Genomic DNA, 24,776 nt, shown 5'->3' on the forward strand with positions numbered 1-24,776 from the left:
TAGAAACAGAAGGGAATTTCCTCAACCTGATAAAGGGCATCTTAAAAACTCACAGCTGGGCGGGCTACAGTGGCTCAGGAGGCAGACTTCTCACCTGCCATGCCACAGACCCGGGTTTGATTCCTGGTGCCTGCCCATGCAAAACAAAACAAAACAAAACAAAACAAAACAAACCCTTACAGGTAACATCCTACATGAATATGAACGATTGCTTGCTTTCCCCCTAAGACTAGGACCAAGTCCTACCACTTCTCTTCAACAATGTACCAAAGGACCTAATCAGTGAAAAATGGAAAGAAAAAAATGAGAGGAGGGCAACCAGACTAGAAATGAAGAAATAAAACTGTTTATTTGCATAAAATCCTAAGAAACCCATTTAAAAGAATCTAGAACTAATAAGCAAGTTCAGTAAGATCTCAGAATGCAAGATCAATACATCAAAATCAATTGATTTCTCTGCATACTAGCAAAGAATAATCAGAAAATGAAATTAAATAAATAATTCTATTGACAAAAAAATACAAATAATAAAATACTTTGGAATAAATTTGACAAAAGAAGCACAAGACATATACACTGAAAACATAAGACATTGCGGAGAGAAATTAAAGATCCAAATAAATGGAGAAAAATACCACGCTCATGGACAGCAAGACTCAATACTACTAAAATAGCAATTAACCCTAAATTGATCTGTGAAATCAATGCAATCCCTACTAAATCCCAGCAGGCTTTTCTTGGGGCAGGGGCAGGGAGCAAGGCAGAAATGGACAAACTGATTTTAAAATGTATATGAATGAAAAAGACCTAAAATAGCCAAAGAAATTTTGAAAAAGAAGAATAAAATTGAGGACATATACTATGTGATTTCAAAATATACTATAAAACTACAGTAATCGAGATAACATGGTAAAATTAAGGGTGGGGCAAAATAGTGGTGTAGGAGGTGTGGAATTTAGTTTGTCCTCCAGGGCAGCTAGTAAATAGCCAAGAACTGTATGAAACAACTGTTGAGGGGACTTCAGTGACTAGACACACATCATATACCAGTCTGGAATGGAGAGAGCAGCTGAGATCCCACACAGAACTGAAAGTCTCAAAAGCTGCAGACTGGTGTCCCTCCCAGGAACAGATTCTGAAAAGGGATTTATCTTATTCTTTCTTTCATTTAATCTTATTTTCAACTATTCCAAGTGGTTCATTAGAGAAAGCCCCAGGCATTCTCAATTATCAGCAGGACCCAGGCAAGGGCTGAGATAAGACAGGTCTCAGAGACAAACCAATGAATCAATTTTACCCCCCCAAAAAAGGGGGCAGGGCCAAGCTCAAGAGGTGGTTCTCCTTCAGAGAATTCAGGCCCCAGGGGCTGTTTGTTTAGAAGCAATCTAAGCCCCCCTTCTACCTCGGCTTCTGTATCAACCATATCCCTGACAGGGCTGCTGAAAATTAAAGACACTGCATCACTTTAAGCTGGTGGGAAGCTAAGGTGTGACAAGAGCTACCTCTTGAGCAGGACAGGAAAAGAACAGAATCTAGAGGCTTCATAGGAAATTCTGACAACCTGCTGGGTCTCACCCTCAGGGAAACCTGATACTGATTACACCAACTTCCTGAGATATGGGGCCTGCCTGGTCTGGGAAAATCTGACTGGGATCAATCATATCTGGGGAGCCCCTCCCCAAAGAAAGTTTCCATATAGGCAGAGCAAGAACCAGAAAAACAGGAGCTGAAAAATGTTGATCAGTTAAACAGAAGCTATGCTAGAGGTCTAGAATAAATTGAACTGAATGCCAAAGAACAAATAGAGAACAAAGCCACCAACGAGAAAACCCTAGGTAAAAGAGAAAAAACGACCCCCAGAATAAATTAAGGAAACCAAATGCCTAGACATCAGTATAAAAATAATGAGTCCTACTAGGACAATTTCAAATTTCAAAATTTCCTACTAGGAAAATCAAAGATATAGCCCAGCCTAAGGAACAAACCAACATTTCAAATGAGATACAAGAGTTGAAATAACTAATGAAGGATGTTCAAACAACTAATCAAGGATATAAAAGAACATCAAAAATCAAATCAATGAGTTGAGGGAAGATATGGCAAAAGAGATGAAAGCTATAAAGAAGAAATTGGGAGAACATAAAGAAGAACTTGAAAGCTTGAAAAAACAAATGGCAGAAATTATGGGAATGAAAGTTACCACAGAAGAGATGAAGACAACAATGGAGACCTCAGCAGCAGATTTGAAGAGGCAGAAGAAAAGATTAGTGAACTAGAGGGCAGACGTTTGAAATCCTACACTCTAAAGAACAGACAGGAAAAAGAATGGAAACATATGAGCAGGGTCTCAGGAAACTGAATAACAACATCAAGTACATGGATATATATGTTATGCATGTCCCAAAAGGAGAATAAAAGGGAAAAGGGGCAGAAAGAATAAGGGAGGAAATAATCACTAAAAATTCCCCATCTTTTGTGAAAAGACATAAAATTACAGATACAAGAAGTACAGCTTACCCCAAACAGAATAGATCCAAATAGGCCTACTCCAAGACACTTACTAATCAGACTGTCAAAGTAAAAAATAAATAGAGATTTTTGAAAGTGCAAGAGAAAGGCAATATATCACATGTAAGGGAAGCTCAATAAGACTATGTGTGGCTTTCTCAGCAGAAACCATGGAGACATGAAGGCAGCGGTATGTTATATTTAAAATTCTGAAAGAGAAAATCTGCCAACCAAGAATTCTATACACAGAAAAATTGTCCTTCAAAACCAAAGGAGAGTTTAAAATATTTTTAGACAAACAGTCACTAAGATAGTTTGTGCCTAAGAGACCAGCTCTGCAAGAAATACTAAAGCGAGCACTACAGGCAGATAGTAAAAGACAGGAAAGAGAGGTCTGGAGAAAAATGTGTAAATGAAGACTATTCAGTAAATGTAAAAAGAGAAAAAAAAAGACATGTCATATAAAATCCAAATCAAAATAGTGAAAGTACTGCCTTTACAGTAAAAACATTAAATGTTTATGGATTAAACACTCCAATCAAAAGACTTGAACTGGCAGAATGGATTAAAAAACAGGGCCTATCTATATGCTGTCTACAAAAGACTCACTTTAGACCCAAGGACAAAAACAGATTGAAAGTGAAAGGTTTGAAAAAGATATTTCATGCAAACAACAACCAGAAAAGGGCAGGAGTAGCTTTACTAATATCTGAGAAATTAGACTTCAAATGTAAACCAATTAAGAGACAAAGAAGGACACTGTGTATTAGTAAAAAGGAATAATCCATCAAGAAGACAGAAATCATAAATATTTATGTACTGAGCCAGAGTGCCCCAAAATATATGAGGAAACACTGACAACACTGAAGGGAGAAGTAGACACCACTACAACAATAGTTTGAGACTTCAATACACTGCTCTCATCAACAGATAGAACATCTAGACAGAGAACCAATTAAGAAAGAGAGATTTTGAATAGTACAATAAATAAACTAGACTTAACAGACATAGAAAATTACATTCACAGCAGCAAGTTGCATATTTTTTTCAAGTGCTTATGGATCATTCTCAAGGATAGACCATATGCTGTGTCACAAAGCAAGTCTCGATAAATTTAAAAAGATTAAAATTATACAAAACACTTTCTCAGATCATAATGGAATGAAGTTGGAAATCAACAACAGGCAGAGGGTCAAAAAATAAACAAATATATGGAGGCTAAATAACACACTCTTAAACAATCAGTGGGTCAAAGAAGAAATTACAAGAGAAATCAGTAAATATCTTAAGGTAAATGAAAATGAAAACACAACATATCATAACTTATGGGATGCAGCAAAGACAGTGCGAAGAGGGAAATTTATTGCCCTAAATGTCTGTATTAAAAAAGAAGGAAGAGCAAAAATCGAGGAAGATAATGTGGTATTGTTATAAAGACAGACATATAACCAGTGGGACATAAATAGACCCCACATATTTGGTCAAATGATTTACAGCAAACATGCCGAGATAAATCAATGGGGATAATCTTTTCAACAAATAGAGCTGAAACATTTGGATAATCATTGAACCTCAACTGTTATTTCAAATTACAGACAAAGATTAAGTCAAAAATAGATAATGTACGCAAGTGTAAAAGCTAAAACTTTAAAGCTTCTAAAAGAAAATATAGGAGAAAATCACTCTGACCTGGTATAGGAAAAGATTTCTTATATATGACTTCAAAAGCATGAACCATAAAGGCAAAAAATTGTTAAACTGAACTTTATCAAATTTCAAAATAACTGCTTTTCAAAAAACATTAAGAACATGAAAAGACAAGCCACAAACTCGGAGAAAATAATTACAAAAGCTTATTCTTTAATTCTGTAGCCGGCTTAATTATTAATTCAAGAGCAACAGTGAAACTTTACAAAATGGAAAGTCTAGAATTTAATACCCCAGGCTCTCACTGAAAGAACTACTAAAGGCTGTATAAAACCAGAAAACATTTTAGAAAATCTATATAAGTGTAATTTTTTTTAATGAAGAGACAGTTTATGTAACTTGGTGGAACTGAAATATAAAACAATCATCACATGATAAACAAAAAAGAAAATTTAGAGCTAAGTGAAAACATTCTAAGGTCCTTTCATGTCATTCAGAGAAAAGACTAAGAAAATGATTTTTACATTTTCAAAAACATCAGGTATGTAGTTTTATATGTGAGGATAAACACTTAGATATATATTTGATAGCTTTTAAATCAACAAAAATAAAGGAGAAAATCCAATTCAATAGAAAAAAGGAAGAAAAAATAAGCAAAGGCAATATATGGTAAACACAAAAGTTGATAGAAGTACATATACAAGCAATACCTATAAATATAAATGGTTATTAAACATGCTCCAAGACTGAATTTTAATAAATCTATCTATATCCTGTTTATAAAAGGCACAACAACAAAAAATGACATAAAGCGGCCAAAACTAGACTTCATTTTTTATAACACAGCAGCAAAGATAATCTCAAAAACCTCCCAGTAAAATTCTATAAATACTGGATAATAAATCACAAAGCTCTTTTTTAAATGCATAGCTGAGCTCACAAGAAGGAAAGGGAATACCGGGGAAGGGAAAGATTTAAAAAAAGAAATGGCAAGACAGAGTGCTCAGCAAAGGACTGACTGCTCTGGCAGCCCTCGTTGGGGCAGGGTCTTGGATTTTAATGATCTCATAAGGAAGATAATGATTATCTCAGGCCTGAGTAAATGGGACAATTCAAACTGAGATCCCTGCATAAAGCTGGAAACCAAGAAAGCTTATCTACCCTAGCCAGGGCTCTGGATAGGAGAAAGTTTCTTGTAAGAATTTGTAACCAGAGGCCTGCCCCACCATGGGTAGGTTTTACACTGCCTGTATGACCTGAGAGCGCTTAAGTCAAGAAATCAATAATAAAGGGGCTAAGCTGTTAATATTCTTCAGGCACCTGACAAAAGCAAACTCAAAAGCACTTGAGTAGAGGCAAGCACCCTCAATCTGCTGCAAAGGACTCCCACAAATATCCCTCTTGCCCTTTGCAGGCACACGGTACCCAGGGTACTCCTTCCAAGATGACCATCCAGCAGTACAGAGCCGTCCAGGGGCAGGGAACCAGGGCTCAGTGGGCGGGCTTCCACACTCTACCAGGAAACTCCACCTGTTTCACACACGGAGTTTGAGTGCAGAGCATCCCCGTTAAACAAAACAGGGTACTAAGCAACCAGCACAAATTTGTGAGGAAGAAGGCAAAGAGGAACTAATGCTCCTCACAAACTGTTATAAAACATAGACCTGGGCAAGCATGGGCCTTGCTAACACCGCTGGTCACTTCAGTCCAATCCCTTTTCTACACAAGGATCCCACAGCTCGGGGATGTCTCCACACCACCTGAGCAGACAAGCAACAGCAAAACGAAACTACAAAACGTCCCAAATCTTCCACCAGCCACCATGACTACATGGCTATAACCAGAATGCTCAGAAATTCTGCTCTCTCAAGAAACATCGAGAATTAACACTGGTACCTTTATAGACCATGATATTTAAAAGTGGGACACACTTAATAGGATTAAGCTCTATCTTTCATTCTTTATTTATACTCTGACCTCATTCCAACAACGCTTTGAGGCCTTACAGACGCACAGAATTCCAATAATTTTAGAGACAAAGTTCCCAAGGGCCTTAACTTTAGATTTCTGGAACTTACATAATGACATTAACAAGAGTACTTCTAAAGTTTTCTCGTTCTTTATGTGGAGATTTGGCCTTTGACTTGGAAGTAGATGGTCCAGGACCACTGTCATCAACTTGGTTGAGTAATCTGCCTTTTTTTCCAAAGAGTTCCATATATTCAGCTTAAATAAGAAAGTACGGTTTGTTATTTAAAAAATAAGCCAAAACACTTAGAATAAAATGTTAAAGCACCTTTTAAAGAAAGAATTACTTGTTTTAAAATCTCAAATGACCATAATATAGTTTATTTTTTTTCATTACTGGGAAGTTAAATACTTCAGCTTTGTGTCATCATAATAGAAGCCTCTATTTCAAGAATATGCGATTAATTTATTTTATGTTTTGATTAAATATGCTAATAAACTCAAAATTACAATTGTATTTTTACATCTCTATCTTCTTAAAATGAACAAGGCTAAAATTGTGATATAAACAAAATATTAAAAAAATTTAAAGAACCACGAAAAAAATGTTAATAGAAAATGGAATTACTTCAATGAATACTATATTAAATAAGAGCAAAATAATAGAAAACACCAAAATGACTAATTTGGAAGTAATGTTTATAACAAATAAAATCCCTTTTAGGAAAAAACTTCTTGTTCTTTGATGCAGAGTCAATTTCTTACTTCAATATAAACCAAAGTTTTATTATAAACATCAAATTCCTAAAATATCAGCTTTTATAGCATTTACCACAGCCTGAAATAACTGTGAACTGGAATCAATTATTTTTCAGAGGGAAACTATTTGGGAGAAACCTTTCTACTTTAATATGTAATTTAGGTGTTACAATTTTATTATTCCATTAATAAAATGTTATATGATCTTTTTATCCAGAAAGTTTCCTTAAATAATAACAGAATATGGAAGTTCTTACCATATGACTGTTCATTCTTAACACCAAACTGAGCTGGAATATCATCATCCTGCTTTATACTCAAGTGAAATGATGGTGCTGCTTGCTGCCACTGAGGCTTCGTACTCACCTAGAATATGAAATCGAAATAGCATTAATGGCACAATTCAGACAAAAAGGCATGTAATCCAGGAGTACTTTATAAACACAGACATTTTCTCATAACAGATCATAAGAAAGACATAAACACTCAACAGCATATTTTATTCAAGCCTAAGAATGGCTGCGGTATGTGACATACAGCAGATATAAAGGAAGGCCATGCCGCTGATGTGATGTGTGGATCTGGTATCTACAAACCGGGTGCTCATTCCAGAGAGTCCGCTCATCTCCAAATATGGCAAGCATTTTCTCAGCCTTCGACTTTAATGAGAGGCACCCTCTGTAGGTCCTCAATGCTAATGAGCTCCCTCTGCATTCCAGCTCCAAAAAGGTCTTCCTGTTCTCATGGCTTTACTCTGCCCTTGATGCTCCTGCCAAATCACAAATTCATACCATTGTTTAGCAGGAATTCCAATTCTTATTCTTCCACAATCCAGGAGGGTAGCAACAAATGACAGAGGAAACCTCAGGGCTGGGAACTGGGAACTGAGGCAGACAGGAAAGCACCCACATCTTCTGCAAAGGTAACTACTAATCCGCAATTCTAGAACAAAGGCCTACTGTTGCTAGACACTACAGTTCTTCAATAAACCCAGTCACGTAAAACTTGCATTAGAATCTACATTTTTCTGTTTGTAGATTCTGTGTGACACTAATAATTACATTTCAGTCTGTGTCTTCCTCTCAGGTGATAGCTCTGTCATATGCCTTCCCTTCCCTCTGCTTTGGCACTCTCCTGAGGCAGATCCAAAAGGAATTCTGCGGACTTTTCTATCAGACGACTCCCATGACCTGCCTCAGATCCTCTCCCATCATCTTGGCCTTGCCTCTGACTCCAGATACAGCCATAATGAACAGTTTTCTGCTGGCTTCAAGGCACATGGGAATGGCAGAGTTTTGCCTCAAGCACACGTCCTCTGCTTTCTACCTTGGGCTTCTCCATGGCTCACCACTCCAGGGGCAGCCCACTCTGCACACACACACCTCAGCAGCCAGAGGTAGGTGGGAGTTAACATCCTTCAGAACAACCCTCAAGCAATAGGAGATGGAAGCAGAGAGAAAAATGCTACTCCCAGACCATCCTCAGGTGTACAATTCCAGGAAGCATTCTTCACGTTCCTCGGAAGGTCACAGCAGGGCCACCCCAGTTATCTACTGAGCCAACCGCCTTGATGATGGGTCTTGCATTGTCTTCTCTATCAACTCCACTTTACTCTTCCCAGGCCCTTACTCCTCCTTCCTGGGATCTCATCCCAAATTAACTACCTGTACACAAGTCCCTGTTTGAGGCACCTCTTTTCACAGGAAAACAAGCTAAGACAACTTAAAAGGCAGTGTTCTTCCATCCTTCCATGTGCCCTTCCATCCTTGCACCCTCAACTTGATGCACAGAGGACACAGATTCATGGGAGTGCTGTAAGTGAGGGCGCGGACAGGCGAGAATCCAGTCACTGCTCAGAGACGCTGGGAAGGCCCAGTGCCATGTCATCCCTTATTTCAACTACCAGGGTCACCTGCAGGAGCACAAAGGTTGGTGATGATAATCACTCTGGATCTTAACTACCGCTGGAAAACTTTGTCCAAGTACACAGCTTGATATTCAGATGAAGATAGATTTTTAAAAATCAAGGGGTCATTTCACAAAAATCTGTCAAATTATGTTTTCCCTAAAAGACATAAAACTCAAATAACACTGAAGGAAAACTACAAGATAAAGCCAAATATGAACATAAACTCAGATGTTTCACTGACAAAAAGAGATTATTATTCACCTCAGACACTGAGTACTTATTCAGTAATAATTAGAAATTAAACTGAGATTTTTGAAATCTGTATACTTATAAGATGCTAAAGAAAAGGCAAATTTTACTTTTTCCTTGTTTAAAAATTTGCCAAATTTTTAAAGAAATTAAAAATTAAAATTTTGCTAAATTTTTAAAGAAAGCAAATGCCTATTTCATTTCAAGTAGAATAGAAACCTTAAGATAGATTTTAAAGAACTAGAGAAAACATTATGGTTCTATTCTAAAGAACTCAGTCTGATAATCTTGGCATGACCAATGCAAATAGGTTTTTAGTTAAAATATGCATCTTGAAACTTTTAAGACCATTCACATTAGAATTTTCATTCCTGTTTTCTAAGTGGAAAATGTCCCTCATTGTTAACTATCAGTAATTTTCTCTATATAAAGAAACACAAATTCAATTTTATTGCTCATTCTGGGTTTTAAAAGTATCTTTCAGAACAAAATCATGTTTACATTGAATGCTTACTAAAACTCAACTTCCAGGAGTCATTGGAGCATAACTGAAGGCCAGCCAACCCAATACAATTATTAGACGGTAGAATTTCTTACAGTAAAATTGATATTGTCCAACATATTACCAATTTAAAATGTCTCAACTGCGTCTTCTCAGGACAATGATAGTTTATAGTCATGAGTGAAAAAGTCTTTAAAATGCCAAGACCTGAGAAATCTTCTACAGTACAGTATTTCAGTGCTTCAATCTTGGCAATTATTATATTCAGATTATTCAAATATTCTGTACATGCTAAGATATTATAACTTATGTTAGTTCATCAAGATTATTTATTTTTCCTAAGATATGCACCTCACAGGATTTCTCCATGAAAAAAGAATCAAATGGAGCACAGAACTCAACATCAAAACCAGTATCTTATTTTCAAGTTTAAGAACTAGTAACATTTTTTAAAGAGCAAAAATTGAATGAGAGTGTATAGAAAAATTACCGTAGACAACTGTGGCAAAATTCTTTCTTGTGCCTTGGGCTTTTCTTTGCTTACTGATCTCTCCTGCATGAAAAAATATGAAAAACTTTATTTTGTTGATGTTAAAATTCACTCACTCAACCAAATTTTACAGAGCATCTATTCTAAAGTAAAGCACACAGTATCCAAGATATTTAAAAATATATTCTACTATTTTACTAATCCTCAATATGTGTATAGAATGGTTTCTTTTAGCAAGGAAATCAAGGAAAATGGCAAGGCTAGCAAGACCGTAGGTGCAATTTACAAAGTTGAGTGTGAGTATGGCCAAAAGAAGGAGGGTAGGGTCTGAAGGCCACCAGAAGGAAAGCTAGAGGACACGAACTGGGACTGTACAACTCAGCCAAACCTGGAGTGGATAATGATGGTGGTCAATTGCACAAATATAAGCAAGTTTTTACATGAACTAGAACAAGGGTATGTCATTATTACAAAGTGTTAATAATGGGGTGGTATATGCAAACTAAGGTCTATAGTTAACAGTGATACTATAATATTCTTTCATTAATTGTAACAAAGGCATTATACGAAAACTAAATGTCAATAATAGGGGGATATAAGGGAGGAGTATGTGATTCTTTTTCCCCCCTAGAAAAATGGGAATATTCTTATATTGACTAAGGTGGTGAATGCATAACCATGTGATGATATCAGAAGCCAATGATACTAGGATATATTGTATGGTGTGCAAATAAAACTATTTTTTTTAAAGTATGTAAATACTTTTATCATCACATCTTCCAGGAATTTGTCTAAATCTAGTTAGCCTTTCTGTGAATTTATCAGAAACTAGTCCAAGGTTTACTCATCCCTATCTTCCATCTCCATGGCTAAAATACATCTATTATATTTTATAAAATTATTATATACATTATATATTAATTATTATATATATTATTTTATACATAATAATCATTGACAGACAAGAATGTTCCACTCTAAGGTGACACTGTTTTCAAATTAACACACTCTCAAATTGCCATAGTAGTATTTGTACTTTTTGATAGTAACTTTCAGAGAAAAGTTACCTCCTGTGGGGGAGAGAATAATCTATGGAAGGAATTTCCATTAGGTAAGGGAAGTATGGTTGAGAATGATACTTTGATCAACAAAACAACTAATACGAGTTATACCTTTTGCCAGTAATCAAATTATTGCCCCTCAGCTCTAAATCCATCCTTTTTGTCCTCCTTGTGATACCTGATTAGACCCTGTAAGCATTTCTTCTTTGCCAATGAGCATAGTACTATAAAGGGTGCTACAGGGGCACTGTAATAAGAAGAGGCCTTTCTTCCTGCTTCCAGTGCTTTCTCCTGCGTGCTCTATGCTGTGCCTGCCACCAGTCAGCACCCTTGCCCGTGGGCACCTTCTGGGCCAGGGCCGAGCAGCTGACCGAGTGGGGCACCTCCAGCTAGTTTCACTGGCACCCCGTGGGTGGTTTCCACAAGTGGTGGCTTCCGTGTCAGATTTTCTAGCATCCAAACCAGCACCTTCTCCCCTCCCAGTTCAGGCCTGCTACATCTCAGCAAACTGCTTTGCCAGCAGGTGGGCCACAGACACACCCTCTCCAACGAGACCTGAATCTCTAGGGAAGGACCAGCTCTTTCACACTTGCTCCTCTAGCATTCTCCCTTAGACCTGGAGTGAGGGGCTGCTCCTTACATCTGCTATCTCTGTATTGTTCAGAGCTGCACTGTCCACCGCCACCCACTAACCACAGGTAGCTACTGACCACTTGGAACATGGCGAGTCTGAAGTAAGAGTTCAAGTATAAAATACATACTGGATTTTGAAAACAGTACAAAAACAGAGAATGTAAATTATCTTGTTTGTAATCTTTATATTGCTTACAGTACATTTTATATTGATTATATTGTATGTCAAGTATTGTTCTAAAAAGTGCAAATAAATATCTCATTTAGCTTTCATAAAAACTCTATGAGGTTAGTAGTATTGTACTACTTTCATTCCTGTTGTACAGATAAGGATTATATATACAATGTAGTTCTTACCCCACAATGTACACAGGCCAATTGATAACAAACATAATTATTTAAATAAATGTTTATGTTTTACATATAAATATATTTTACATTTACACATTTAGACATTTTGCAATATATTTGTATATTACATATAAATAATAAATATAATCTATAGATAATTATTTAAGTAATGATAAAAACTATATAACTGTGGTGGTTTGAAGCTATGTGTACACCAGAAATAACATGTTTAAATCTAATCTATTCTTCTCGGTGTAAATTGATTGTACAGAGAACCCTTTGATGATGCTACTGCAGTTAAGGTATGGCCCGTCTCTTTCAGGATGGGTCTTAATTCTATTACTGGAGTCCTTTATAGATGGAAGCAAGACAAAGAGGAAAAGCCAAGAAAAAAAGAAGCTGAAATCAGTGAAACTCGGGAGAGAAGGGCAAGATCCCGATGCCACCATGTGCCTAGCCATGTGGTAGAAGACCCAAGGATCTCTGGCAATCATCCTTGGGAAGCAAGCATCACCTTGATGATGACTTGATTTAGACATCTCTCAGCCTCAAAGTGTAATGGGAATTATTTGAGCCAATCTATGCCATGGTATCTGCTTGGAGCAGCCAAGGAAACTAAAACAACATCCATCAGAGACAGAGAAATTGTGTGGAGGAGAGTATTCAAAGAAAGTTTCAATAAAGATAAGAGAGGAAAGCTAAGCCTTGAGGCATTGAATCTCCACAAGAGATGCATAAAAATGAGCTAACTGAAGACTGCAGGGTCATTATGAACAACAACTTGAGGGCTAAATAAGCTCAGCAGTTTTGGGAGGTGATGCTGGGGTGAATGGCAAGGGACTTAGCTAACTGAAATAGAAAGTATACCCATTCTCTTATTCAACATCAATTTACTGAAGACCTACCATGTGGCAGCCTCTCTTTAAGACACTGAGTCTGCAGCCTAGGACAGGACAAAGTCCCTGTCCTCATGGAGGTTACATGCTAGTGGGGATATAGATAGCTATTTCCAAATCAATATATTATATAATTGCAGAAAGCAGTAACAATGGAGAAAAGATGCAGAATAAAGGGACAAAAAGGGTAAGTGTGCAGACGTCCTAGGCTAACTGGGGTGGAAAGGCACCTCTCTACAGAGCTTACATTTGAGTAGAAACCTGAACCGAGGGTGGAAGGTGGAAATGGTACTGGATAGGTGAGTACTGCTATATCATGGTGAAGTCCAGCCAGAGACTTTGGGACTTGATTTCCTGTCTGGTCACAGAGAGTGACTGTAGCCTCCTATAAGGGTGACCCAAAATCCCAGTTTGATGGGGACAGTCCCAGTTTACACCTCTTGTCCTAGCATAATTATTCTGAATACCTCTTCTACTCTCAATAGCATCTAAGTACAGTGATAAGTTATATTGTTACCCTATTTACCACGCAGGGACTTACAAAGGGTGTTTCATAAATGGTCCTGATAGTAATAAACAAGGTATATGAGAAAGAGACTAGAGTCAGTGAGGAAGTTAGTTTAGTGGCTCCTTATAAAAATCCAGGCAACAGAAGATACAGGCCTGAATTTAGGAAAAATCCTAGGCACAGTAAGTCACCTTCACCTTTTTAAGGCACATCTCGGAGCATACTGCTCCCCTGTTCAGAAACATTCCAATTCCTTTCCAAGTAGGTGTTCACAGTGCTCAGTTGCCCCATGAAATTCATTTCCCAGCCTCTCTTACACTTACTTTGGAAACCCCTGTTTCACCTCAGCCAGTGAAATGGTAACACAGAGAGAAGGTGTTCAGACCTGTCGTTTCTTCTCCACGATTCTCTCACGCCTGCCACCGCCACCCTGGAGGCCACGTGTTCCAGCTGGCATACATGGTCATGGGACGGAGCGCTACCTGACCCATATCTGACCTCACGAAAGCAAGGTCTCTGAGATTTGGGTGCCCGTCGGTTATGGTGGCTTTTATTAATCACCCTAACACAGCCACCATGTGCCCCCTCAGTAGCCCCCTGTTAAAATCCTACACTTTCTTCAAGACCAAGCTCAAAAACATTTAGATTTGTTTCCTTAAACCTAGCCACCGGGGATCTTCCTCTCCTTTGTATATGCACAGCATTCCTTTGGTAATTCTCTTGTTTATATTCTGACTGCAATATAATCTCTGTGTGTACCTGTCTTACTCTCCTACTCCCCTCAACCCACCACACATCAACCTACTAAATCTAAGTTCAAAACAGCTGAATACTCTTTACCTTAGAAAATTATAAAGCCCTTAAAAAAGTGTAATTGAAAAAATTAAAAGCCAAAGTGAAAAGATTGCAATGAACTAAAGACAGTACTTTTTAAAGTACAAACAATATATTAGGTGAACGTCTCAGGCATATAAAATGCTCGACCACAATTAGCTCTATTTTCAACAATCTCCAGTGGACACAGGATATTACAACAAATAAAAGCACAAATTTTTCAAGCCTTCAACTTCAGAGTCGAGGGCTTCCCTTCAGAAGAGAATGAGGACATAGGCTGAGCCCTGTTAAGAATGAAGCTGCAGGTGACAGCGAAAAATTCTAAGGTGATACCGTCCAAGTGTACTGGAATTTATAAAACAGGGTCAAGAGGCAAATCAAACGAGGTCTGTCGTATTGGAGACACTAAACAAGTACCGAACAGCTCCCTTAACCAACCCTCCAACAACCTTGCACCCTAACTTGTTAGGATCCCTACACCACCCATTCTAGCTGCTGTCATCACCTCCAGACCCCTCAGTAGCCAGCCTGCTTGGAAAGGGGGCAGGACCTTAATGGTTCCTTCTTAAACTGCAGTGCAGATTAAATATCTCATAGAATGTTTTATAAATAGTGGTCTTCTGGCTATTCAAGAAAAGAAGCTGCATGTAAGCCAGAGGATCATCTATAATAGATGTGGTTCTTCAATAAAGAAGAGTGGTGGATTCTGAAATAAATTTACATATGTTTTCACATTAACAATCAATTCTATTTTAGTCCATGTCTTCCTCTCAGGTGATGGCGCTGTCATATGCCTTCCCTTCCCTCTGCTTTGGCACTCTCCTGAGGCAGATCCAAAAGGAATTCCACGGACTTTTCTATCAGACGACTCCCATGACCTGCCTCAAATCCTCTCACATCATCTTGGCCTTGCCTCTGACTCCAGATACAGCCATAATGAACAGTTTTCTGCTGGCTTCAAGGCACATGGGAATGGCAGAGTTTTGCCTCAAGCACACGTCCTCTGCTTTCTACCTTGGGCTTCTCCATGGCTCACCACTCCAGGGGCAGCCCACTCTGCACACACACACCTCAGCAGCCAGAGGTAGGTGGGAGTTAACATCCTTCAGAACAACCCTCAAGCAATAGGAGATGGAAGCAGAGAGAAAAATGCTACTCCCAGACCATCCTCAGGTGTACGATTCCAGGAAGCATTTTACACGTTCCTCGGAAGGTCACAGCAGGGCCACCCCAGTTGTCTACTGAGCCAACCGCCTTGATGATGGGTCTTGCATTGTCTTCTCTATCACCTCCACTTTACTCTTCCCAGGCCCTTACTCCTCCTTCCTGGGATCTCATCCCAAATTAACTACCTGCACACAAGTCCCTGTTTGAGGCACCTCTTTTCACAGGAAACAAGCTAAGACAACTTAAAAGGCAGTGTTCTTCCATCCTTTCATGTGCCCTTCCATCCTTGCACCCTCAACTTGATGCACAGAGGACACAGATTCATGGGAGTGGTGTAAGTGAGGGCGCGGACAGGCGAGAATCCAGTCACTGCTCAGAGACGCTGGGAAGGCCCAGTGCCGTGTCATCCCTTATTCCAACTACCAGGGTCACCTGCAGGAGCACAAAGGTTGGTGATGAGAATCACTCCGGATCTTAACTACCACTGGGAAACTTTGTCCAAGTACACAGCTTGATATTCAGATGAAAGAAGATTTTTAAAAATCAAGGGGTCATTTCAAAAATTTGTTAAAACTATGATTTTCCTACAAGATATAAGGCTCAAAGAAAACTGAAGAAAAACTGAAAGATACAACTAAAGGTTTTAAAACTTAAAGTGTTTAAGATGATTATAAGCACCACTGACTAAAAAGGATTTTTATTTATCTCAACTACTACTCAGTAAATAAACTGAAATTAAGCAGATATTTATAAACCTATATACAAATAAGATAAAGAAAAAAGCCTGTGGGCAATATTTTTTCCTCAATTTTAAGATTCGTTAAATTATACAAGAGAAAATAAAATGTCTATTCACTTTAGGTCTTTGACATGTAAAGTATAACTTTAAGATACATGCAGCAGAACTAAAAAAAAATGCTATGATTACATGTTATAAAATTGTGTGTGATACTCCTGTCATTATCAATAAAAACAGGCTTTCAATTAAACATGTATTTTGAAATGTTCAAGATCATCCACTTGAAAATATTCCTTCAAGTTTTCCAAGCAAAAAAATGTTCTTCCTTTCTAATTATCAGAACTCTTCTCTGAATAACTCAATGTAATTTATATTATATAGCTCATTCAGAATTTTTAAATATATTTGAAAATAAATAATGTTTGCATTGAACCCCAACATAAGCTCAACGTCCAGGATTCACAAGTGTATAACTCAGGGACATTAAACTGACCATAGTTTCTAGATGGTAAAATTTATTACAGTAAATTCTAATTTACCCATCATTTTATCAACTGAAAATGCCTTTTAACTGCCTCTCAGGACAATGATAATTTACAGTCATAATAAAGAAACATGTTGCTAAGACCTGAGGAATCTTCTGTAGCCCAGCATTTCAGTGCTGCAAGAGACCTCTCCTCTGAAGTCATCAAATCAACACACTTCTCATTTTCAAACTCAGAAACTGAGACTCACAGAGATAAGTGACTCCCCAGATTTTGATAATTTGTACCCTAAGCCCTCACTTCCTGACTCCCACTCTGATATTCTTTCTGCTAGTCCAGCTTGGCAATTCTCTTATCCAGAATACTAAAATACATTCCATGCATGCTACTAAATTATAGCGCATAGTTAATTCATTAAGAAAACCTTTCCATAGCTATGAACCACATAGAATTTTTCCACCAGGAAAGAATCAAATGGAGTATTAAAATTCAAATTAAATGGATTCAAAACTGAAATACAGTCACATATTTTCAAGTTTGAAAACTAGTAAACAACAAAATTCCAGGAGCAAAAAAGTAGAGAGTATACATTACCGTAGACAATTGTGGCAAAAATCTTACTGGTGTCTTGGATTTTTCTTTGCTGGTTGATTTATCCTATGTGAAAAACAAAGTATTAACGCGTTAATGCTAAAATTCTTTACTCAACTAAATTTTACACAATATATGTTCTACAGTAAAGCACACATTGTCGAAAATATTCTAAAACTTTCTCTACAGAAGGCATAATCTTATATATAGAAAATTCTAAGGAAGTAACACAAAAACTATTAGGGCTAATAAACAAGCTCAGCAAAGTTACAGGATACAAAAAGAAATCTATTGTATAGCTCTTATACTACCAATGAACATCCCAAAAATAAAATTAAGAAATAATTCTATTTATAATAGTGTCAATAAGCATAAAAGAATAAGCAATTAATTTAATAAAGGAAGGACAAGGCTTATACATGAATAACTCCAAAATATCAATTAAGGGAAACCTAAATTAATGGAAAGGAATTCTATTTCATGGACTGGGAGACTAATATTGTTAAGATGACAATACTCCCCAAATTGAGTTACAGGTTCAGTACAATGCCTATGAAAATCCCAGACACATTTTTTTTTTTTTTGCAGAAATTTTGGATCAAATGAAATTCTGAAAATTCGTATGGTATTAACATATGGGATGCAGAATAGTCAAAACAATTTTAATAATGAAAAACAAAGTTAGTGGACATATGTGCCCCAATTTCAAAATTACTGCAAAGCTACAGTAATCAATACAGTAATCAATACTGCCATGGCAGTGGCATAAGGATAGACCTACAGATTAAAGAAATAGAAATGAATTGAGAGTTCAAAAATAGACTCATACAATATTAGGCAATTGAGTTTTGACAAGAGTGAAAGTCTATTCAATAGGGAAATAATACCCAGTTCAATAAATAATTTAAGCAAATTAATGAAGTTGGACCCATTTCATATAAAATATTTAACTCAAAATGGATCAAAGACCTAAATATATGAGTTTAAACTGTAAAACTATAAAAGAAAACACTGTTGTAAATCTTCATGACCTTAGATTTGAAACTGGTTTTTTAGATAGCACACCTAAACCACAAGTAAATTGAATTTCATGAAAATTTAAAACTTTGTGCTTCAAAGGACACTATCAAGAACACAAAAAGACAAACCAAAGAATGGGAGAAATATTAGCAAATCATATTTCTGGTAAGAGTCTAGTATCATGAATATATTTAAAACTCTAACAGTTCAACAATAAAAAGACATTTAAAATTGCCAAAGTTTCTGAACAGACATTTCTCTAAAGAAGTTAGATAAGAAAATGGACAATATATACAAGAAAATACGTTCAATATCATTAATCATTAGGGAAATGTAAATCAAACCCACACTTCTCATCCAGTAGGATGCCTATCATCAGAAAGACGGACAAAAACAAGTGTAACTGCAGATGTGGAGAAAATGGACCCTTCATATATTATTGGTATAAATATAAAATGGCACAACCCCTTTGAAAAACAGTCTGGTACTTACTCAAAATGTTAAAAAAAAAATGAAGTTACCATATAATACAGCAATTCCACTCCTAAGTATATACTCAAGAGAAGTGAAAACAGAGCCACACAAAAACTTTTATAAGAATGTCTATAGCAGCATTATTCATAGCAATGGAAAGTAGAAACAATCCAAATATCCAAGACTGATGCACAGATACACCAAATGTGCTATATCCATACAATAAAATATTATTTGGGCACCAAATGAAGTATTGATACATGCTACAACATGAATGAAACGAACACATGATGCTACGTGAAAATCACAAAAGACTACACATTGTATGACTGCATTTCTATGAAATATCCAAAATAGGTAAACCCATAGAGAATGAAAGAAGATTAGTGGTTGACAGAGGCTTATGGAAAGGGAACAGAGAGTGACTCTTAATGGGTTTAACATTTCTTTTTTCTTTTGAAAATGTCCTAAAATTAGATGGTAATTAAGGTTATACAATCTCGTGAATGAATATACTAAAAACCACTGATTTGTACACGCCTAACAGATGAATTTTATATGTGAAAAAAATCTCAAAAATAAAAGATATTTTCCTTCTTAGATTCTTAGAATAGTTTTCTTGATAGCTAGTTAATAAAAGATAAAGACACCCAAAGTATTTATCAGGTAATTCTAAAAACTATGCAAGCCCTTTTATCTGCACTATCTTCTGGGGATTTATCTGCACATAGTTAGTGTCCAGGGCTTACTCAGCTCCACCCCGCTTCTCCATGGCTAAAAATTCACTTATTTTCCAGAATGCTTCACTCTCTAAAGTGACATTCAAATTAATATACCCTCAAGTTCCATAAGTAATATTTGTACTTATTAGCAGTAACTTTCAGAGAAAAATACCACTAGCCTTTTGCAGTAGAAAATAATTCTATGGTAGGCATTTTATCTATGTAAAAAATTTCATCTATTTAAGAAAGAATACCTCTTGATATTAATACTTTGAAGTATAAAATAGATAATATGAGTTGGACCTTTTACTAGTTATCTCCACTATTTGGCTTCCAATTTCTCCAGAATGTTCTGCAATCAAGTTTTCATAGCACAATACTTGTTAAGGGTACTGATAACCTCCATGTTGCCTTATCCCATGGTCAATTCTCAAGCCTCATTTTATTCAATCTCTTAGCAGCACTTTTTTCTTGTTTTCCAGAATGACTACTTTTTTTTTTTAATGCTTCTCCTACCTCAGTAGACACTTTTTCCAAATCTTCACTGCCAATTTCTTCTCATTTTCTGATCTTTATGTGACAGAGATGCCTTGTTCCTTAGATACATTTACTTCCGAAGTGATTCCATCAAGTCCAAACATTTTAAATATCATCCATACACTGAAGTTTCCATAATTTATCTCTCCAACGCTAACATTTCCCCTGAACACTACCGTCTCCTATATCTGTCAGCTTGACATCTCCACTAGGACGTTTAATAGACCCCTCTAGCTTAACATGTCAAAAACATTTCTTGATCGATAAAAACCTACATTCCTCCTACAGGTTCTTCTCCAAATTTTCTCGAACTCAGTAAAACAATGCAATCATTCATACAGTTAAAAATCCTGGTGCCATTTCTTGATTCTTCCCTTTATCTCATACCATACACATCTAATCCACTAGCAAATCCTATGAGTTCTACCCACAACATATCCTGAATCTTTCATCTTCTCATTATATCCACAGCTACAACCCTGGACTAAGAGGTTGTAAAGAGGAGAGAATTGTGGAAAGAGAGAGACAGAGAAAATCTAGGGGATGAAGAGGGAAAGTTGTCTGTGCACACTGCCTCCATTTACTAACATCTCGTTCTCTTAAAAATAATGAAAAATTCGAAACTACAGAAAATAATATCATGCAGACCCGTGTATATTCAACCCAACACTATCAGCCCTAACACTTTGCTACCATGGCCTTTTGTATTTATCATTCCCATGCAGATTTTTATCATACTTACTATGTAAGCATGATCAATTAAACAAATTAAGATAGTGCTATTGCATGCCTTTGGATTTTATAAAAAATGGTATCACATCAACTATATTCTTCTGCAACTTGAAAATTTTTTAATACTCATTTTTGAAATTTAGCAACATTATTACAAGTTCCTCACTGATTTTCACAGCTATACAGTACTCTACTGTAGGGATATAATGCAAATTATCCATTTTCCTATGAACGGACATTTGGTCTATTTCCAAAGTTTCTTTTTCTCTATTACAAAAGTGACAGCAACGAACAACCTTTGGCAGGCATTTTAGCTTGTACACACATACACACAATTATTTTGGGTATGTGTGTGTATAAACATATGTATATATAAATTGTCTATATTAAATACGCACACATATATATGTACACATCTGGTGGTGTCCCTTTATTTTATTCCATTCGTGTATATATATACATGTAGGCAAATTTTACCACATTGTATAAATTATTATGACTATATAATAGGTCTCGAAATCTGTAGGGCAATTTCCTCCATTTTGAAATTTTAATAGAAACAAATTAAATTTCTAAAATAATTTGGTGGAAACTGACATTCTTATGATAGTGACTCTTTTTTCATAAATCCTGGTGAATGCCTCATGCAAAACTGTTTTGTAATATTCTTCATAAAGGTCTTTTGTTGACTTATTCTTAGGTACATAGGTTTCAAAATGCATCATAGGATCTAAACAACTGACTTATAAACTTTTAATCCGAACTGATTTATAAGCAGGAAATTGTCTATGAAAGGTATATCTATCTCTTTGTCCCATCAGGCCTAGAAACAGGAAAAGCTTCCTACTGCCATAAATTCTCAGGTACCTCATCATCCTTGTTGGTTCCCTTAAACTTGCCCACACCTCTGCACATAGTCTCAATAAAAATTTTCTTTAGTTAAATCCTTTTGACCAGGTCATCTGTTCTCTGTTGGGATCACAACTGGTACAGATTTATATTAAATTAAAATTGTAAAGAGCATAGGTATTCCTTAAGTAGTCCGACCTTGCATTTATTTTTTATGTTGCTGATTTTTAACTATTTATCTACCAGATAGGATGCTGTTAATCTATAGACTTTTGATCAAATGACCAGAATTTATGAATGTATCTGGTTAAATCAATAATGATATTGTGAAGATATTTGGTGAAATCAACAATACTCTCTCAAATTTATTACAGTTGATTTAAATATAGTTGCCACATGTTTTAAGATACAGTTGTTAAAGTTTTCACGAGGCTACTGGCCACATAGCTCTCTTTGATCTCCTAAGGAAGCCATGGAATTGAGACTATATGATCAAGGAAAATGAGCATCATAATAATGCAAAATTACTTGATTCTCCAACTGGAGCAAATGCTGGGATAGAGATAAGTTGACAGATTTTCCTCTTCCTTGACCAAAGTTTGCAGTAGATGTGTAGGGGGCCTCCTGGTCCTTGGATATTTGCATCTTTAAATCCCTGAAATTTCTTCAACTTAAACTCAAAATGATTTCTGTTTGTTTTAATCAATTTTTAAAATGAAATGAACAGTTGCAAAAGGCTTATATTCTTCCAAATACCTACCTTAAGAGAAGACACAAAAATTGTACTGCTATTCCTGAAAAATGCCACATTGTTCTCAAACTTCTAAGATGAATATGTTAAAATCTTCTGCAAATATAATTTTACTACCTGCTCACTTTTTCAAGCTGAATGAATGTATAAGTAAATGTCAAATACAAATGACATTTCAAAAATTTTTATCCGTTTTATTTGTTAAACTATAAAAACTTTCATCCTTTTCAAGAGGAAAATTATACTCTAAATTAGCATTATTGAAAGAATGGAGTTTTAAAATTACAAATCAACCAAAATAATGAAAGAGAGCCCTCTGCTGTTTAAAACTAGTTTGCAAAGAATGAAAATGATCTTTCCTCACTGCCTCTTCAATGATATATAGTCCTTTTTGGGGGGGGGGGGGGTGAGGGAAGTATCATTCCCCAAATCACATTTATAAAGTAGAAATGATAAATTGCAAGTACATTTTTAATGAATGCTCATTAGCTGTAGATGGGTAAGTTAGGGGCTTCATGAAAATAGTAATTATTCAGAAATACCATTGTAAATACAATTAATAAGTATTTTAAATTTCAACAACATAAGCTAAAGATCAAGATGGAGCCAAAGACTGATTTGGGTATCTAGCAAAGATGCTGTCAATTAGCACTGATGGTGATGATAACAAATGTTATTTTTTTAAAGGTTCTGATTACACTATCACAGGAAAAAAATCACTAACAAGGTCTATCAGTCAATATTCAGTTTTTCAGTTACCTGTATCTAAATTTTATGGGTTTTTTTTTGTTTGTTCATGTGTTCTTTTACTACTACCTAGTAGTTATACTTTGGTATATGAATCAGGGTCAGCTTTTTTTAGCTCTCAATTTATTGCACTTATTTAAATAAAATTTGTTTAAAACCAAATTTTCTTTAGCATCAGGCATTGATTTCTTGTTTGATTAATTACTGAACTGGAGGGTTGACATTTCTCTGTTAGTAATCTAACAACCTAGTGGATAGGGGACTAAACCATCTTTTAACACTGCTTCCCCAATAAACTCTAATCCTATGAAAAAGCATTATAAAGCAATGAAAAGGAAAGAACTATAGTGTATTGTCAAAACCAAGAAAGAAGTCAACCAAATTCGGCAGGATTAAAAACAAATATTTTCCATTCAGTGACGGAATGCTTAAAGGGTCTTGTTTCTTAAGTCATCACCATATAGCGAGCTTAGGTTGTTTTCTGGTTAGCCCGAGTAATGTTCAGGCTTACATTCTGCTCTAGTAGTAAAGGGTTTCACCATTATTCAGCATTTTATTTCGGTTACAGGTGCTCTTAGTTAAGTTCAATAAGGAAAGAGTTCTAAAAAGAAGTTATTCCAGCGTGTATCTTTTATTACATACCATAGGGATATTTTCTTAGTTCGTTTCATTTGCCACTCACCAAACTCTTTGATCTATAGGATAGCATCTTATTGTATTGTATTTTATCGTATTATGCCTTATTTGAACCTCACAAATAACCCTAGGAAAGAAGAAAAGCTGTTCTGATTTTCCCCTTTTCATAAAAGAGGGGAATTAAGATTTAGAAAGACCAAGTGATCTGTCCAAAGTCACACAGCTAGAAAGTAATTTGGATTGCAGTCTTAGAGCCCAAACCCATTGAAAGTTTCCGGTGGGCTGCCCCCATCTAAACACAAACTGAGAGCCTTTTGGGGTTTTAATTTAAGCTGCTGGCGCACCGCTGCACTGAAAGGTTTGGTTATGACAACAACAAGGGCAAACGGTTGGAAAGGAAACATAGCTCACACTTCTTAGCGGAAAGCGCTCAACATCCCAGGTTCTAATCCGGCGCAAAGGAACCGTACTTGCGGGGTTATAACAAATCAGGAGGACCCCAGCTTCAGTCACATTTGATGTGCGCGGGAAGCGTCTGGGCGGCGACCTTAACTAGAAGCAGCCCTCTCACCTGCTCGGTGCTCATGGCTGCGAGGACACACTGGCGACACTGGGTGGCTCCTGGGTCCCTCCTGCCCGGGGCCCCTGAGAGCCCCGCGGACTACAGAAGCTGTGTTGCAGAGTCGGGTCAGCAACTCTAGCTCTCCTCTTTCAGCTCCCCAGCGGTTTAGCGTCTGGATAGCGTCCGTTGCTAAGCAACAGGCTGGCTCACTGTTCCATTTCCGGTCATCTGTCGCACCTGGGACTAGGCCCAGGACCTGGCCGAGCGTTCCAGCAGAGGGCGCTCTGCAGAGCTCTCCGCGGCAATTTTAAGCCTCTGCACCAGCGTGGTGTGGGTTTCAGAGTGAGCGCTGAGCGTAGTAAAGGATTTGTTGACTTTCCTCCTGCAGTAAGGAGGGATAACCTTTGATTAATGATGGTCAGACCCGCCCCCTGACTGAGCCAGGTGCG

At 36.7% G+C, this 24,776-nt stretch overlaps 1 protein-coding gene across 1 annotated transcript in view; it reads right to left on the minus strand.

Moving 5' to 3' along the window:
- DNAH7 (dynein axonemal heavy chain 7) overlaps positions 1-24,550 on the minus strand; it is a 339,933-nt gene extending 315,383 nt beyond the window's left edge. The window contains exons 1-5 of the mRNA XM_077154513.1: positions 24,337-24,550; positions 17,301-17,363; positions 10,033-10,095; positions 7,140-7,248; positions 6,234-6,381 (exon numbers count right to left, since the gene is read on the minus strand). Coding sequence (XP_077010628.1) covers positions 6,234-6,381; positions 7,140-7,248; positions 10,033-10,095; positions 17,301-17,363; positions 24,337-24,351 — 398 coding nt within the window. The 5' untranslated portion in view covers positions 24,352-24,550. The remainder of the gene's footprint in view (positions 1-6,233; positions 6,382-7,139; positions 7,249-10,032; positions 10,096-17,300; positions 17,364-24,336) is intronic.
- Positions 24,551-24,776: the final 226 nt, after the last annotated feature.

The sequence above is a fragment of the Tamandua tetradactyla genome, chromosome 3, assembly GCF_023851605.1.
Source record: "Tamandua tetradactyla isolate mTamTet1 chromosome 3, mTamTet1.pri, whole genome shotgun sequence".
Classification (NCBI taxonomy): domain Eukaryota; kingdom Metazoa; phylum Chordata; class Mammalia; order Pilosa; family Myrmecophagidae; genus Tamandua; species Tamandua tetradactyla.